Source organism: Lytechinus pictus, chromosome 12, assembly GCF_037042905.1.
Source record: "Lytechinus pictus isolate F3 Inbred chromosome 12, Lp3.0, whole genome shotgun sequence".
NCBI lineage: Eukaryota > Metazoa > Echinodermata > Echinoidea > Temnopleuroida > Toxopneustidae > Lytechinus > Lytechinus pictus.
The window spans coordinates 13,440,137-13,457,500 of record NC_087256.1 but is presented as its reverse complement, the minus strand read 5'-3'; the positions used below and the strand labels follow the sequence as shown (position 1 = coordinate 13,457,500).

Genomic DNA, 17,364 nt, shown 5'->3' with positions numbered 1-17,364 from the left:
TCTTCATTTTGATAAACTAAATAGCCGAGTATAATGATTAATATATAGTGTCTTTTGGAGGTGAGAGTTTAAGAGGTGGGCTCATTATGTAATGATCATAATAATATTTGATGATACGATAATACTTGTCATAATCAGGAGCGGTGCAAGGTATATATCAAACGGAACAAAATATGATTCAATCTTGGAGACACCCTTCACTCTAAAGATTGAGAATGAAAGTTACAAAAACTGTACATGCACGATCGTTTGAACCATAATATATGTTTAATGGGTAAATATTCATTATTGCGTCAAATTTACACAGCATTTTTGTGTTATTTTCACACAAGAGACAGACATGTCCATTATTTCCCCAACATTGAGTAAACTTAAGTGTACAAGTTTCAAATGGTGAAAACATTTTATATTGTTTATAAGTGAATATAAGAGAAACAACAATCCCTCTATTTCAAACAAACATTTACAAATGAAATTATTTGAATACCTAATTAACTTTTTATCTGTATAAATTTACAGCTATTTACACATAGTTTGTACATTATTTTCTTGGATCGTGGTTAAGGTAATGGGAAATTTATTCTAATGGATGAGAAAAATTTACAAAATATACATGTAAACACAGGCATAGTTTTCATTCTTCAAAATGCGTTTTTTTTTATTATCGCAAGTTCTTTTTTGTGTCACGTTTACATTATCTTATATAGTATGTGTGATTTTCAGTCGTTCACTGCACATGTTTAAAATTGGCCAATATTTTATCAACATCATCACACATCAATCACGGCAATCAATTAAAATATGGCACACACACATGACAAGATAATACACTGATGAGCGTACATAACCGTGATAACAATAGAAATTGTACAAATATATTCTACATCGTATTGTTATATTGTAATTATCTTCAATAAACATGCTTATATCTCGGTTTCCCATGTACAAGATGTATTCCAGCATAGGCCAGTTCTATTAATGTCATTTCAATAACAAATACGATATCTTACAATCATAATTTTAAGTTATCATTTATCTATTTATATACACGATATTTATACAAAAGATAACTTTGTACATGGTGAGCACCCGATTATAATACACTATTTTGCAGCAAAAACGGAATAATGTAACGTTCTGACCAATCACTTTGGTTGCAAGGTCTTGTTATTAATCATGCATCCTCGCCAAACACGGCCGTTTTCATTATTTCTATATATAAATAAGGCACAGTCATATTTTTTTTTCGAATCATACACTATGAATAAACATCCACTCTTTTCTAACTAACTCAGGTATAAAATAGAACCTTTCAAAAGTTTGCGAGCGACGACATGCACTAAAGCCCCTTTCACAATTGGTGGTACGACTGCTTACAACCGTTGCGATTCTGTGCAACATATATTGTGACCAAATGATCGCAACATGATTGGGACCAAATGATCGCCAAAGATCGCACGAGCAATTATGAAAGCCCCTTTACACGCCTGTCGTGGCATTTGCGTTCTAAGTGACTTGATTACCAATATAAACCTGTCGTTTACTGTAAGACCACGCAGCTTTTATCCGAGTCTGAGTAGGCGGACCATCTACTCTTTACATCGAAAACTGGATGGTAAAGGCCGATCATCGAGACTCATATTTGATAGGCTTACAAATGTTGTTCATATACCGTAGAAACATATGAAATTGATTATAATCCAAGTTAAGAAGCATCTATATCACGTATATAACCATACTCAACACATAGTGAAAAGGGAAGGAAACCGAATAGGATTGTCTGTGGTATACAAAACACACACATTAAAAAAATCAACAAAACAGGGCTGATATTACTTTGCTTGAAGGGTTTAAACACTTCTGTTTTTTTTTATTCATTATAACATTTTAACACAGACGACATGATTGAATAGACTTTGATTAAATGATAGGTAAGTAAAAATAGATTAAGTGACATTTGGCACTCGTATATCTTAGGAGCGTTCTACGAGCCTGTGGCTTGATGGGGTTTCATTCACAATATAAAACAGGTGCAGTAATTAAGGAGTGGTGTATAGAATAGGGGGTGACACAGGAGTGAACTGGAGTTCTTACCCCCCCCCCTCCTTCCATCAACTGATGACTGAACAAAATAAGATAAGGCAAGTTAAGGTATAGGTAAAGTATAAGGGGCTATATAATTATGTCTGTCCTGTTTGTAGAAAAACTTGTCATTATTCGTTAACTAACATGATAACCTTGATTTTGATTGAGCCATGTCATCCCTCAAATTGACAGAGTAATTACACTGCAAAACACTGGTGTTAATTTAACACCAGCCTGGTATCTATATCGGTCCACACCAGAGAGGTGTTGAAAAAAACACAAGTTTTGGCGTCAGGCTAACACAAATTTGGCATTTAAGCAACACCAATTGGTGTTAAACCAATATCAGTGTGAATCTTAACTGGTGTTGTTTCAACGCTTCTCTGGTGTGGACCGATATAGATACCGGGCTGGTGTTAAATCAACACCGGTGTTTTTGCAGTGTATAACCATACGTGATCATGGCAACGACCCCTTCTCACTCAGACAGCGATGATGAGAGATCGGGGTGCAAGTGTAATCCAACTAAATATATTAGCCTAATGGAAATGTTTTTTTTATTTTCTTAGAAATTATGTAACTTCACAAACATCGTCCATGGTGCGCATATTTAAAAAAAAAAATCTAATTCATTCTACTGTAATAGTTGGCACAAATTGCCATAAAAATTAACCCTTTATCCGATCAACAACTTAAATTTAGAAAAAGAACCTTCGTCATCAAGCTGATCACATCATATTACAGCCATCAACCATTTTACATGATCCGTACCGTAACTACGTTTATTTTTGCGACGCCCAAAATACGTTATGTATATGACATTGGTAGTGTCACCGAACTGTCATAATCATGGATCACGTACACTCTCATAAACACCATGACATAGGAAATAAACAATGAGTCAAGTTGGGACGATCTAAGGAAAGTACAGAACCTTAGCCTCTTAAACTATTGACTGCGAATCACTACAGATAAAGTAAAACTTCGGATATAACCAAACCCTGTATAAAATACCACAATGCTTCTAATTGTCGATAGATGACAGATAAAATTTTCGAAAATGCGTGAAAAGCGATGAGATGTTTTCTTCTTTTCCGTTTCAATTTTAGTCGTCCCCGTCCCGTAGTTTCGTGAAACTTTTCAGACGTATCCTTATTAAAAGTTCTTGCTATATTTTATCGGTCATCATCACAATTAGGCCTATAAATTAGTTATGTGGAAAATAAATGCGAACAAGGAAATCCATGCAATTCTGTGAATTTTACCGAAATGTCCCGTCTCATACCACAGCTGTATAAGTCTCTTTAACCATGAAGGACCATTCCTTAATTTACTCTTCGATCCCTTCTTACTCCCCCTCTCTCCATCGTCTCATCACTCTCCTATTTCCATCTTCTGTCTCCGACATGGCTCACTTTGATGCGGTTATTTGTCACCATTTATCCTTGAAGGTGTAAATAGTGTTTGAAAGCCTTCGTCTCATGAAATCCCTATAACACCAATCACCTGATTTCACCTTCCTATGTCCTGATAAGCACGTCTCATACCATGATACTACCTCATTTGTCTCCTTGAGTGCTCAAACCTGACTACAATAGCATCTCAAGGATACAATTTGTGCATCCCTAATGACACTTTCACGATATGTTTTTCATTACTTTGACGGACGAGGCATCCGCGTTTATTGCACGCGACACGTCGCAAGAAAGACGTCACATGAAAAATATAGACCATGGTCAGAAAACCAGCAATAAAGGAGGAAAATAATAATTATAAAAAACGGGTCTATATACTACTATACGGACACATTGATCCAAGAGGTTGAACGAATTGATACATTATGTGCTATAGCACATTTCAGAATATCATGCACCCGAAAAGATGCAACCGTTCAGGCAACTAAAGATTCGTCTTTCATAATGGGTACAACCTATATCTTCTAAATCCTACATTCGTAGGTCTACTCAAAAGGGCACTTACAGAAGCATTTTGAATGGTGATAAAGAGAACCATTCATTTAAGGATATTCAGATTGGTGTTAATCCTGGATAGCACCAGGGATGACTAAATAGCAATTAAAGGTGTTATATAACTTCTCTGTGCTGTGTGTTGATTTTATGTAACTGAAGATAGTATTATCAAAGCATTACCAGCAGCTTTCCCTCATATTTTCTTCTTTTTCATAACGCGCATTGAGACATTTTGTAAGGTGTAATGCGCTATACAAAAACTGTTCTATTATTATTATTATTGATTTGACACCTATTATTGGTGTAAGATGGTGCAAGGTGTAGTGAGGTCTGCGCTAAACACCGATGGTGTACATTATAACTCCACGGTCTTTGCAGAATCTCAACAGTCGGAGACAGGGGTAAGAAATCAAGATCGAGTACAATACCCTTTCATCACTCCCACCGGATTTGGGTACTCGAGCAACCAGCTATAGAACAATTAACTAACCAAACAAATAGACAATCTCGTCATTTACACAACAGAGGAGACATATTTTACGGTGTAATGGAAAATGGGCAATGACAACTGATGCTAAATCTGTAGTAGATGGTCTACCTACGAATTACTGTCTGGAAAACCCATCAACAGCCAGGAGTAACCTCGACCTTTCCCGTTGGTGTCATGGTCGCTTCTTCTATATCTTTATATCATCAATCTAACTTCAGGGAATAATTGGAAACGGCTAGAGGCCTTTCACAGTGCTCAAGAGACACGGAGATGTGTATAGTACATTTAAATACTCGTACCACAACTTCACTAACTTTTGAGAAATTGTCTCACAGATTTTCCTCAGATACGACGAGAATTTGGTCAAAATGTTTCCCCTAAATACTCCATGCCCTGTACAAATCATTACTGAACATTCCAGACTAAATTGGCAAAAGGTCTTTGCAACGTCGAAGTGTTGGTTTACAACATTTTTATCAATAATTTGTGGGTGAAACATTGCAATGCTCTACTCACAGCCTATACGAAACCGGTTGGACAGAACCACACGTGATTCCATATGACATTAGACTGACTGGTCCTCTGTTATCGTAACATTTCGTCGTCCATCGTGATACACTGCTGTACCCGATGGAGAGAACGAATTCATCTTCATGATTCATTGTTAAACATTCAGCAGTGCATATCCGCTTACTGTGACTAATTGGTCGGGATTCGATGGCTCATAGGTCACAAAGAATGAGATCAGTCGGACATCACTGCTAAAAATGTTAGAATAACATCACATTATCCGCCAACAAGACGTTTGTATGCTGGTAAACATTGATGATAGAGGAAACGGCACACTGTTAACTGATAAATGCTCTAGGAATGGGCGTCTGTCCCAATCACATAGATTAGTGCATGTGAAGTTACATTATACAAGTTTTGCCCAAGTCATGTTAATGAGAAAATGATTGACCCTTTTAAACTACCATATAGCGGAACTACCAGTTATTACTCTTTGACATTAGCATAGAGGAAATCGAACCTTTGGATTTAAACCTCAGTGGATAAGTCAATTAAATGAAATAATTGACCTTCTAGTACGATAAACACCAATTGAAGGTAGATTTTGAATCTAACGGGTGAAAAACAATAGTGCTAATTTGGATCGAAAATGGTAAAAGAAAAGAGAAAGTGATCTCTGCATCCTTTCTTAAATCAGCTAATTGTCATTACAGCAATAAAGAATCAAGTCTCCAACATACTATTGATAAAATACATGAAAGAAGTCTGAACAGATCAGAACTCCGTTTGAATTTCATCCCAGTATGCTGCCGAAAACTCGTTCCATTCTATTCTCGACCTCGATAATTCACTATGGAATCTTTTCTAACCAGTTACCATGGTTACTAATTTGATTAACATAGTGTGGATGCGGGACGTATTCAACTTTCATTGACCCTATTTGTCTTAAAATGCAATATTAAAAAGTTTTCAGTACTTTGTAGTATTAGTGAGTGACCATAAATGCATTCTTTGTAAAGAATGCATTCACATCTAAGGTAGATGATCTACTGATATCTTTCTATAAAAAACTAAAAATCTTGAAAAATAGTTTTGGGCAATATATTGTATCATGAAATAGTGATTTCTAAATTAAATATGAGACGCAGACCACAATGGTGTATGCAGACCTTATCAACCAAAATAGTTTTGGCTGGGTGATGTTACTCTTCTCCTCCTTCCCATTTACTTCTTGATAAGCGAAGCAGAATCACAACATCTATCAGACGACAATTTATCATGATCACTTTTCGTCAGGCGGGGATTCTGTGAGATATTTGTTTTGATCTCTCTACAATGAAAGATAAGAAAAAAAAAAGGAATGACCTCGCGTTCATCCTCGTCTCGTCATACTTCGTTTGACATGTTGTGTCCCTCAGGAGCGTTACATGAATAGTTTTGTCAGTGATTTTCACTGACTAATTCGTTCTCAGCCAATCAGATGCAAGGACTTGTGGTAGCTTATAACATAAGTCAGTGAAACAAAATCACTGTTTGTTTTATGAAAACTGATCCATTGTAACGCAAACGTTCCTCTTGATTCACATTTGCACATCTGTTCTAAATCATTCGTCTCGTCAACCAAAAAAGCCAGTGACATTGGAAAGAGTATTCCACACAGGCTGCAACCGATCCGTCACCCGCTTATTTTGTAACATATCGCATTAAAATGACGGAAAACCATGGTGACAAATGTATGCCAAATGGAAGGAAGCAAACACCACAAAAAATCTTGAGCTCTTATATCAATCAAAGTGAAATGTCTTTGATAAAAAAAATAGTCTAAAGTAAGTTATAATCTCCCTGCTAACAAGAAACAATCAAATATTCCAATCAATGCTTCCTCGTGGAAATATTCTGTTACATGGACTCCTGGTCAGTTTTACCAGGTTTTGACATATAATAAATCAAATGAATACCCCCATCACAAGCCATATCAATAATGTTAATTGTCACTTGTCTGATCTTGTTTATGATAAGCTGTTAAATGTGACTGGCTTTGGTCACGCTATTTATTTCTCGTTCATCAGACCCCGCCATGATCATTTAGTCATCTGACTTCGCCGTCAGACCGCACTGCCCTGTTCAAGGCTTACATCCAACATCATGCCTGAACTACAATGCCTAAAACACATCCACATTTAATTCAATCAATTTTCTATTATCAATGATATGAAGTATTATACCAGATATGATGACAATGCCCTAAAGAAAAGAGCAATATGTTAATTGTTTGAATGCTCATCACATATTCTCTTATTTGGTTTAATTTGTCACTCGGTAATGTTAGAACAAGAAATTACATTCGTCCTGGCGTCCAAATCGCTTTTGTTCTCAAGACCTTAATTTGCGAGATATACAAATCCATTTAAAGGAGATTCACGACACACTTCATAAATAAAATAATGACCAAATAAGAATTTAATCATCGTTGCCTAAGTAACGACCCATTTCCACATCCGGGCCTCAATGTTCAAGTCACGTGATGTTCGGATCTGAATGTCTCGAGAACGTGACGTCCAAGTTTCAATTAAACGCCCAAGGTCGTGCATTCAGACGATTTTTATATTTGTCTTACCATGTGGCGCGGTGCACGCTGGGATGGCGGAAGTTGATCACAGCTGTATGGGGACGGACACTGCCCTGTTAAGAATTGGGTTACTGATGATGACGTCACTACAATCAAAACACCAGCATTGTCACCTCAACCCCTTGCCACTGTCTCTTCAGGCCCATAGCAGGCTTCCAACCATATTTCTACATGCACACTACCTGATTGCAATGTAATCATCACAGTATGAATGAATAACGTTAAATGGTGATCCAGAAATCGTGAATTAATAGTGAATGCAACAAGCGGCCAATGGACAGAACTTCAAATCGTAACAAGACACACATGTATATTGCTATTCCTAAAGTCTTTTTATATATAAAAACATACTCAAGATATACCCAAGAGTAGAACTTTGCCCGTTTTCCATTTAGTTGATAAAAGTATCGTACGTATATTGACCATGGGAGATCACATTGCTGTCATTATGTATTGAAACTTGGCTATAGTTTAGTATCATAGAACAAACTTCACAATGCTATATACCATCAGCTCACCGTTCCTTTCAGTAGAGCCAAGCCGTTTGTTTTTACAACGCATAAAATTCAGACCCTCACCTTTTAGCCTAAAGACCCTTGACATGTTACTCTGAATGCCAACAATGTTTGCTAGCCCTGGGACTAAGCTCAGATGAGATTATATCCCATACTCAAGACATTAGAAACACACCATTCACTGCAGGCTATATAGTCTCACTCCTGCTACTATCTGATGAAAGTAAAAGATTACATTCTTGTTGAAACAGTTTCGGAAGCTACTCCAACAATGTACATCTGGAATATTCCGTCGAACTGGATAAACATTAGTTCGATTTCGAACGGCCTCGAAAGGTCTTCACCGAAGAGGAATCAAGTACCATAGCAAGCGAGTATACCGACCATGGGATGCAAGAAAGTGGATTTCAAAATATACCATTCCCTGTGGAGGTGTTGTTTAACTTTTTCTTTAAACGAGGGCGCCGACATTAACTATTCAACTCGGCCATCAAAGTGAGTGATGATTATTGATAATCATCTATGATTCATTCTGATGGCAAAGACCGTTGGCTGTATATCCCAATTGATGTAATTACTTGTTTATACACAAAGATGTACAGATATATGCATGGGGCTAATTTTAGACCATTGATAGCTGTTTTGATCGATTGAACAATCACCTTTTACGAACGTCAAATGACATGACCATCTACTCCTTTTTAATAGCACTTAATCATTTTAAATATCATTTGTATACGCCATAGCCCAAAACATTAAAAATAGAAGGGTCTAATGCATTTCACCAATACAGTGGCGAATCTTTGAACACCATATTTCAATATATCCTTGACTTTAAATCATATTCTTCACAAGGTTTATAAGAACCCAGAACATACATTCAGCAATGTTGAAAACAATCCTGTGTATATGCTCCTCCAACATTCATAATGTCAAAGTTCAAAATTACAGTATGTTTTCAACGGAGCATTATGGTATGCTTTCGACGCAGAATAATCGGTCACAAACAGTAAGAAAGTCCTAGGTTGCCAATTAAAGATCAGTTGGTGTAATTGATTCTACTTATTTCATTCGAAAGCCCTGATTTTGTCTTGATGAGCTTTAATTGGCAGTGCACAAACTTAGTTACTAGTTCAAACTATCCAGAGTATTATATCAGCATCACGTGCACCAACAACAATAATAATTATAAAACGTAATTGTAATTCAACAAAACATATTTTGGTTGATGCTCAATATTGACCATTCATTATTAAACCTTGATATAATTATTTCATTAGACTTTTCAGTACTTACAGCTCTACGAGAGTAATTTTACCACTTTAACACACTATTTAGATACGTAGGGTAATCAAGAAGCACCTCATTCAAACCTTCAGAGTTGTCATTTTTTATTTCCATCTTGAAAAATAATCATTGGACCCTGTCACTTCGACAATCCATCTTCCTCTTTTTTTTTCTTTCTCCTGCCAAGCTTAACAAAACTTTACCTCGTATGAAGATGTTATCATACTAAAAAAACACCAAATGGTAAAAGGATTCACTCGAACCTGGACTCAGCTATTTATCGCAATATCTGATGAGTGAAAAAAAAATCGTCATGGTTATAAGATATCGATTCATAACTACCATGGTAAACATGATGAAATACATCACAGCATGATATAAATAAATGATTTGAATATGGGTCTCACACACTCAAATATTAAACTTCACCTTTTTATATAGAATACCAAAGGTGCCTTTAGTAGAATACAAGATGTCCATCAATCAATATTAAGAGCTGCTTACGATTTCCTCAGGGACTCTGCATCGCTCGTGAATTCTTCTACGATGGGTCCAGTCGGTGTTCCTTTGCCGCTCGAACCCTCTACATGTGGCCTGACTTGGATGGGGATGGTCCTCTCATTGGACTGGGCTAACTGGAGCTTGGGAGCCTCCAGGGTCAGGATGCCTTTCTCAGACAAGTAGCTTTTGACTAACCTCAGGTCGATGTCATCAGGCAGGGTGTACTGACGGTAATATTCTCTTTGTACGAAACCACCCTCTGGTGTTCCTTCCCGATGTTCAGCACGAACAGTCAATTTGTTCTCCTTGATCTTGACTTCAATGTCCTCTGGTCGGTATGAACTGACATCAAGAGTCACCTGGAACCGTTGACTGTCGTACTCGATCTTACTTGTCTGACGCTCACCAAGGCCTTTTGGTGGCCCCGATGACTGGCTCGTCAGGGAAACAGGTGTTACGTAATACCCTTGGTAGAGGGTCGGAGAAGGCGAAGGGGGCTCGGACGAATAGAGAGATGATCCTGGTGACATTGGGTCTTCGTAGACACGTCGTTCGGTTGTTTTCCTGGTTGTCGTAGTGGTCTTGACGCTAGATTGTCCACCTGGTCCCCCAGATTGACTTGTCGTGACGTATGTGCTGGTTTCGGGTTGAGAGTGTTGCTGGAGGTACTGGGGTGGTGTTTGGTTTGGCTTAATGACTGTAGGTTCGGCATTTGGAGACAAAACAGTAATGGTTGGCATTCCCTGTATATTTCCACTTTGTTGTTGCTGCTGCACTTTATGCACCTCTACTGTAGGCTGGCCGAACTGCGGAGGACCACTAGTTATCACAGTAGGAGTCACTGACCCACTTTGTCCAGAATTGACGCTATATTCCACCCTGGGGTGCGAAAATGGGATTCTTATTTCGATATTCATGGTCGGACTTTATCTTATTGCCAATGTAGAGACAAGGAATAAACAGAAACAGACGCGTCTAATGTGTGGTTGGATTCGAGTAGGTTTTTACGTGCCTATATCTGTCAATGTCACGTATCTGCGCGGTCGGGTATCGTCTGCTCTTTACACAAAGACGGAATGAAGAAAATAAACAAATACTCATATCAGACGTAGATATGAAGTCACTGCACGCTCGTCCACGAAAAACTTTCCAAACTCCGGGGTAGTCTAATCCTCAACTGAACATTCCAAAGTTATATGCCCTCTTCTGAGTAACCACAGGAACGTTCTAGAAACTTCCAAGTATTCTTGCCTCCAGCAAATATGCAAATCCAGACTTAACACGTCCACTTCCAATTTCACAGGTGTTGAAGGCGACACCGCGACGAGTTGTCTGGCCTATTTTGGTCAGCTATCGCCTTAGCATTCGTCAGCTATCGCAAGACTCGGAGCTAATTTGCTCAATCATGGCGGCACTAAAATTATCAGGAAGCAATGTCGGTCAATACAATCCAAAGTTTACAAGCAAACACCACTCAGACTTGAGAGGAATGCTTGAGCTCAAGTGCAACCGGAACGATTACACTAGAAATGTTTATCTCGAGAAATAACGTCCGCTCGATTTTTTGTAAAAGTATAAAGAGACGTGAACTCCTTGGGCGCACTGGCCACTGCCGCCCACTAAGTTAAATGACTTACACCAGCAATCGCAAAGAATCTTGTTCACGAGATGGTGTATGAAGTGAAAGAGTGCATCCCTTATGTCGTCTGCACAAAATTACAGTATTCCACACGGCGGGTCCGTTGACGTGCATTCCTTGGTCCTCGCCCCATACTACACGCTGTGGGAGCAGCGCTGGATACAGGGTGACGTGGTCGAAGCTGGTATGCGATCTATGTATTTGTCTGCTGCATCATCCATCGCTCAGCCGAAGGCGGGGGGGGGGGGTGATGGGAAAGGCGTTGTATTATACCGCATTGATGGGAAACTTATACCATACGAAGGATTAAACCCCTCCCTATTTTATGATGGGAAAGGAGTTGTATTATATCGCATGGATGGGAAACTTATACCATACGAAGGATTAAACCCCTCCCTATTTTATGATGGGAAAGGAGTTGTATTATATCGCATGGACGGGAAACTTATACCATACGAAGGATTAAACCCCTCCCTATTTTATGATGGGAAAGGAGTTGTATTATATCGCATGGATGGGAAACTTATACCATACGAAGGATTAAACCCCTCCCTATTTTATGATGGAAAAGGAGTTGTATTATATCGCATGGATGGGAAACTTATACCATACGAAGGATTAAACCCCTCCCTATTTTACTCCTTACTGCAAAGTTTGATATTTGGGAGCATTAAAGACCTCAATCAAAGAAAGCGATATTGTTAAACATTTCCATAATACATTGATGAATTATTTTGATAGAATAAGTGACGTGTAAATAAAAAGATACAAGCTGTTCATGAATCCTTTTCATTTTAAAAGATTTGTATAGAGTTTAAAGACCCCAAAGAACTTTTATGCTTTCCTTTGTTTATCATTAAGCAATCAATAGTGTCATATTCTAAGTCAACCTGATCATTATGCACATGGCAATTAATTATCGTAAATTATATTTCGTCACCCAATATCTAGCTGGATAAAAGAAATACTGCCATTAAAAGAACTAGTTATAGGAGCGATTAAACAAGACAGTTAATCACGATCACATTCTATCATGTTCTATAGACAATCTAGAAATTTGAATTTTGAAAAATGTTATGACTAATACTATTTACATCAAGAGTGTGGCAATCGACAGATTTATCAAGAGAAACGAAAACACTTTAATAACGCTCAAAGATCGGAGAGTATGAGGGTCAGAGGCGTCGATCATGGGGGGCAGGGGGGGGGGCAACCGCCCCACCAATGAAAATATTGGAGGGGCAAACATATCGTTTTGCCCCCCCCCCCCCAATAATTCCGCATGTGCAAAAAATAAAATAAGATTGTAATGTTACACAGAAATCAGCAAGCGAGATTGAGATACACAACTCGTTCTTCATCTAAAATCGTGCTCAAAATGTCCGGTTTTCAGATTTTCAGATAAAAAAATTTCAGCTCGCGCTTCGCGCTCGCATCATTTCTGTAGCAAAAACCCATATTTTTCATGATTGGATAGGTGAATAGAATGTCCCGTTTTCAGTTCTATACCTCAAAAGAACTCCCACTTCGATTTGCCATAATCTTTTGTTGGATATATTTCTTGTTCATTATTAAAAACGTCAATTAAACTCTTTTTTTTAAGATCAAAATATCAAAATTTTCAGCTCACGCTTCGCGCTCGCATCTATTATTTTTTAATTTTTTTAAATTTAATTTGTTGGTGAGATGTGTGTGTGGGTGTGTGTGTGTGTGTGTGTGTATATATGTATACATATATATATATATATTTATATATATATATATATATATATATATATATATATATATATATATATAATCTATATATATATATACATATAGGCATATGTGTGTGTGTGTGTGTTTGAGTCTGTTTGTTTTGTGTGATCGAGCGCCTTTGGAAAGTTGATTCATGATTTTGCTACCCCAATCTGAAAAATAGATCGACGCCCCTGATGAGGGTCACATGAACTTTATATCCCTCATTTATCAATCATAATCACATCTCTCGTATCATTGTAATATGACAATACTCTAGGGTGAGTTTGAGATTAGAATTATTTGAAAATTTGAAAACTGGATGTATTTCCACAAGGTGTATTACGATGTGGGTTACGATCGTTGTAGCCCTTGATTAATCGAAATATAGTGTCATTGAAGCGATAGGATAATCAGTTTGATCAACGACCTCTACTGACTGCCATTAACTTTTACATGTTGCAGGCTTTTGCAAACCCATATGATTGAAAGATAATGGTTTCTGTTTGCTGTTTCATTATATCCATCGTTGACTTATGTTTCGATATGATCCTTTTGATCAACGGCTCACATCATGTAACTATGTAAACGCGAGGGAGCGAAGCGGCCGAGCTTGTCATGGTGGTGGTTTTGTATTTTGTAAAGTAAAATTGAAAGATGTGGTGCTCACTTTTGGTGAATTTGGTAAAAAAAAATCAGTACAAAATGTAAGTGTTCAGAGTCTCGGGGGGGGGGGGAACACTGTCCCCCTACCCCCCCCCCCTCGCTGCTGACGACCAGGGAAAAGAAGAACTATATGAGTAAGTTCGGTGTTCGACACCATGCAAGGTATCTTCATATGGGGTTAGTATTACTCAAAGTTGATGTTATTTAAAAAATATGGGCATTTATACGCTGCAAAGTCATTTTTTCCAAACTATTCTTCTCACTCCTCTTCCTACTTTGTTTCTCCCCTTTTTGGCCATCACTTGAAAAAGAATTGGGAGGACACTACCCCCCCCCTTATAACATCGCCCCTATATAGTCTTCTATAATTAAAGCAAAATAGGGGTTTTAGAAATATTTATAGAAGTATTTTAAAGCACACAACAAAGTCATTTGATTTCCGAATTACCTTTTTCTCCCTCTTTTATACCCCCTGTTTTAATCATCACTTGAAAAATCATGGGACGGCCACCGCCTGCCAATATACAGCCGCCCCAATTGTTTAATAATGAAACCAAATGTGTGTGTGTGTGGGGGGGGGAAGGAGTATTTCATAATTACACAACGAAGCCATTTAATCTAAAAACTACTTCTTCTTGGGGCGGTTGCTGTCTGCCCCTATACCCCGCCGGTATAGTGTTCTAATGAATCCAAAGCTTGGGGTGACGAACGCATGCATCCTTTGGCAAGTCACGCCTTGTGCACAGGAGGCATCTCTCTGTACCCATGTAACTGATCATCGATAAGGGGTGGTGATGAAACACTTCATGAAGAGACCTTAGGAATTAGGGTAACGGCGATATTCACACCAATGGATCGTTGGTAGCTCAATGAGATCTTAAACCCCCTTCAAATTCAGCATGATCAGAGAGTTCGAGGCCTTTGGTAGCGATTTTTGTCAACATTTTGGAAATTTAGGTTGTGAAATTAACTGCGCGAGTGATTTAGCGATGCATCGAGCAACAGAGCAACTGTATTATAGGCGTATATACCCATTTATAGATTGCTATTGATCCTTTATATTGAGCACCTTGACCCGTTCAACCCCAAATTTTGGCAACCAATTTTGGTACCAAGAGTCGCCAAAATTCAGATTCCATTTTGGGTGAGGGGGGAGGGACTACACTAGTAGGATAAAGACTCGAGTTCCGGAAGCAGACAGGTTGGAAACTGACGCTAGGAAGTCTTAAGGGGCACGAATAGAGGTTAAGGGTCTACCGCAATCGACATGATCTATGCTAAATGAAAAGCATATCACGACTTTTAATGACCTAAAACGTGTAAAAAAGGGAACAATGATAACGGATGACATTATCTTCAAATGGGAAAGGCTTTCTACTCGCCCCCTTCTGCTTCACAATTTCTCACCAAGTCTATAGGGCTGACCTGTTTTCTGTCCTGGTATCTGAGTGGTATATACGAGGAGACATACGCGAGGATTCAATGAAGGGTGTCACTGATTTTAAGGCTGATGAGTCGTCTCAATTTCAACAATATGATAGCCTTCTCACATTCCCGTCAGGACAGTGGATGATGAAGGATGGATGGATGAGGGAGGGAACACCCCTCCCCCTACCCTTGTTGGTATAAGGGAGGGGCATTAGAAACACGGAGGAAATGGAGCACGAGTGATGGGGGCGTATTTCGCATGAAGAGTTCGTTTTTTCCTCCTCCTCCTTCTCCCCTTCCTCTTGCTTCTTCTTCTACTTGTTCTTTTCCTCCTCCTCTTTCTTCTCCTTTCATCTTCTTCTTGTTGTTCTTCTTCTTCTTCTAAATCTTCTTCTTCTTAATCATCATCTTCTTTTACTTTTATTACTTCTTATTCTTCGTATTCTTCTTCTTCATCATCATCTTCTTCTTCTCCTTCCTCTCCTTCCTCCTCTTAATTTCTTTCCTTTTCTTCTGATTCTTCTTCATCTTCTTCTACTTTTTCTTATTTTATTACTTCATCATCATCATCATCATCATCTTCTTTCCTCTTATTCTCCTTCTTCTTGTTTTTTTTTCTAATAGTCCTTTTCTTCTTCTTTTTCTTAATCATCATCACCTTCTTTTATTTCTTCCTCTTCTTCTTCTTCTCCTCCTCCTTCTTCTTCTTCTTAATCATCATCTTCTTCTACTTTTTCTTCTCCTTTTATTACTTCATCTTCTCCTTCTTCTTCCTCTTCATTTCCTTCTAGTTATTCTGCTTCATCTTCTTCTTAATCGTCATCATCTGCTACTTCTCCTTTTATTACTTCTTCTTCATCTACTTTTTCTTCTCCTTTTAATACTTCTTCTTCTTCATCATCATCTTCTTCCTCTTCATCTCCTTCTTCTTCTTGTTGTTTTTCTTATTGTTTTTCTTTTTCTTCTTAATCATCATCATCTTCTTTTTCTTCTTTTATTTCTTCTTATTTCTTGTTGTTGTTGTTGTTCTTCTTCATTTCCTTATTCTTGTTGTTGTTCTTCTCCTTCTTCTTCTACCACTACTAATACTATGGAAAAATATAAGACCTTAAAATCCAAAACCCAAATGTGTGCATGTAGATCCATGTGTTACTGAACAGCGATGTATGTCTATCAAATAATGTATCGATCTGTAATAGAGTAAATAGCAGAAATCATTACTATAAGACAAGTTGAATTACGACCGCTGACCAATGAAATGAATGACAAAAATATAGCCTTAATACGATTAAGGAATGACGTCGTAAACTTGCCGTGTTTGTTAGTCGTAACCTATAGCACGCTCTGCGGGACGGCTCTGGGAAGAGTCCATTCAGAAATGCAAGTAAAGTTGATTGTGAGTTCACATCTAACTTAGAAAGTAAAAGTAGCCTATATAAAGGATACGGAAGTCAGAGGGAACGAGGACAGATGAGAAGGTCTAGAACAGGGGAGCGTTTCATGAAAGGACTTGTCGGACGTTTTATCCGACAAGTCCCATTTTATCCGACAGTTACCATAGTAACAGTACCTCTCAGCCAATCAACATCAGAGAAAGATGTCAGATCTGACAACTTGTCGGATGAAAATGTTGATGAAACACTCCCCAGGGTACACACTACCATTGCCTTTGAAAAATCACTTTCAAGATTAAGGGAGAAAAATCCTGACGGATATAGATATCGCACTGGTTTATAATAAGGGGAGAGAAGATGAGAGAGAGCTAGAGACACTCTTTGAGAAAGACGAAACGAAAAGATTGGACAGAATATAGAACGAAAGATGGGTAAGGAGTAAAGAAAGATGGGGGCTAGGAAGGGCAGAGAAGAGAGGGGATGGGGAAGAGAGAAAATGAAGAAAAGGAGAGG

The 17,364-nt window shown here is 38.1% G+C and overlaps 1 protein-coding gene across 1 annotated transcript in view; it reads right to left on the bottom strand.

The window, feature by feature from the left end:
* The window catches only part of LOC129272946 (uncharacterized), a 12,026-nt gene extending 330 nt beyond the window's left edge, over positions 1 to 11,696 (bottom strand). The window contains exon 1 of the mRNA XM_064107709.1: positions 1 to 11,696. This exon is cut by the window's left edge and continues 330 nt beyond it. Within this exon, the coding sequence (XP_063963779.1) occupies positions 9,987 to 10,904 (918 nt within the window). The 5' untranslated portion in view covers positions 10,905 to 11,696 and the 3' untranslated portion in view covers positions 1 to 9,986.
* Between the last annotated feature and the right edge of the window lie 5,668 nt (positions 11,697 to 17,364).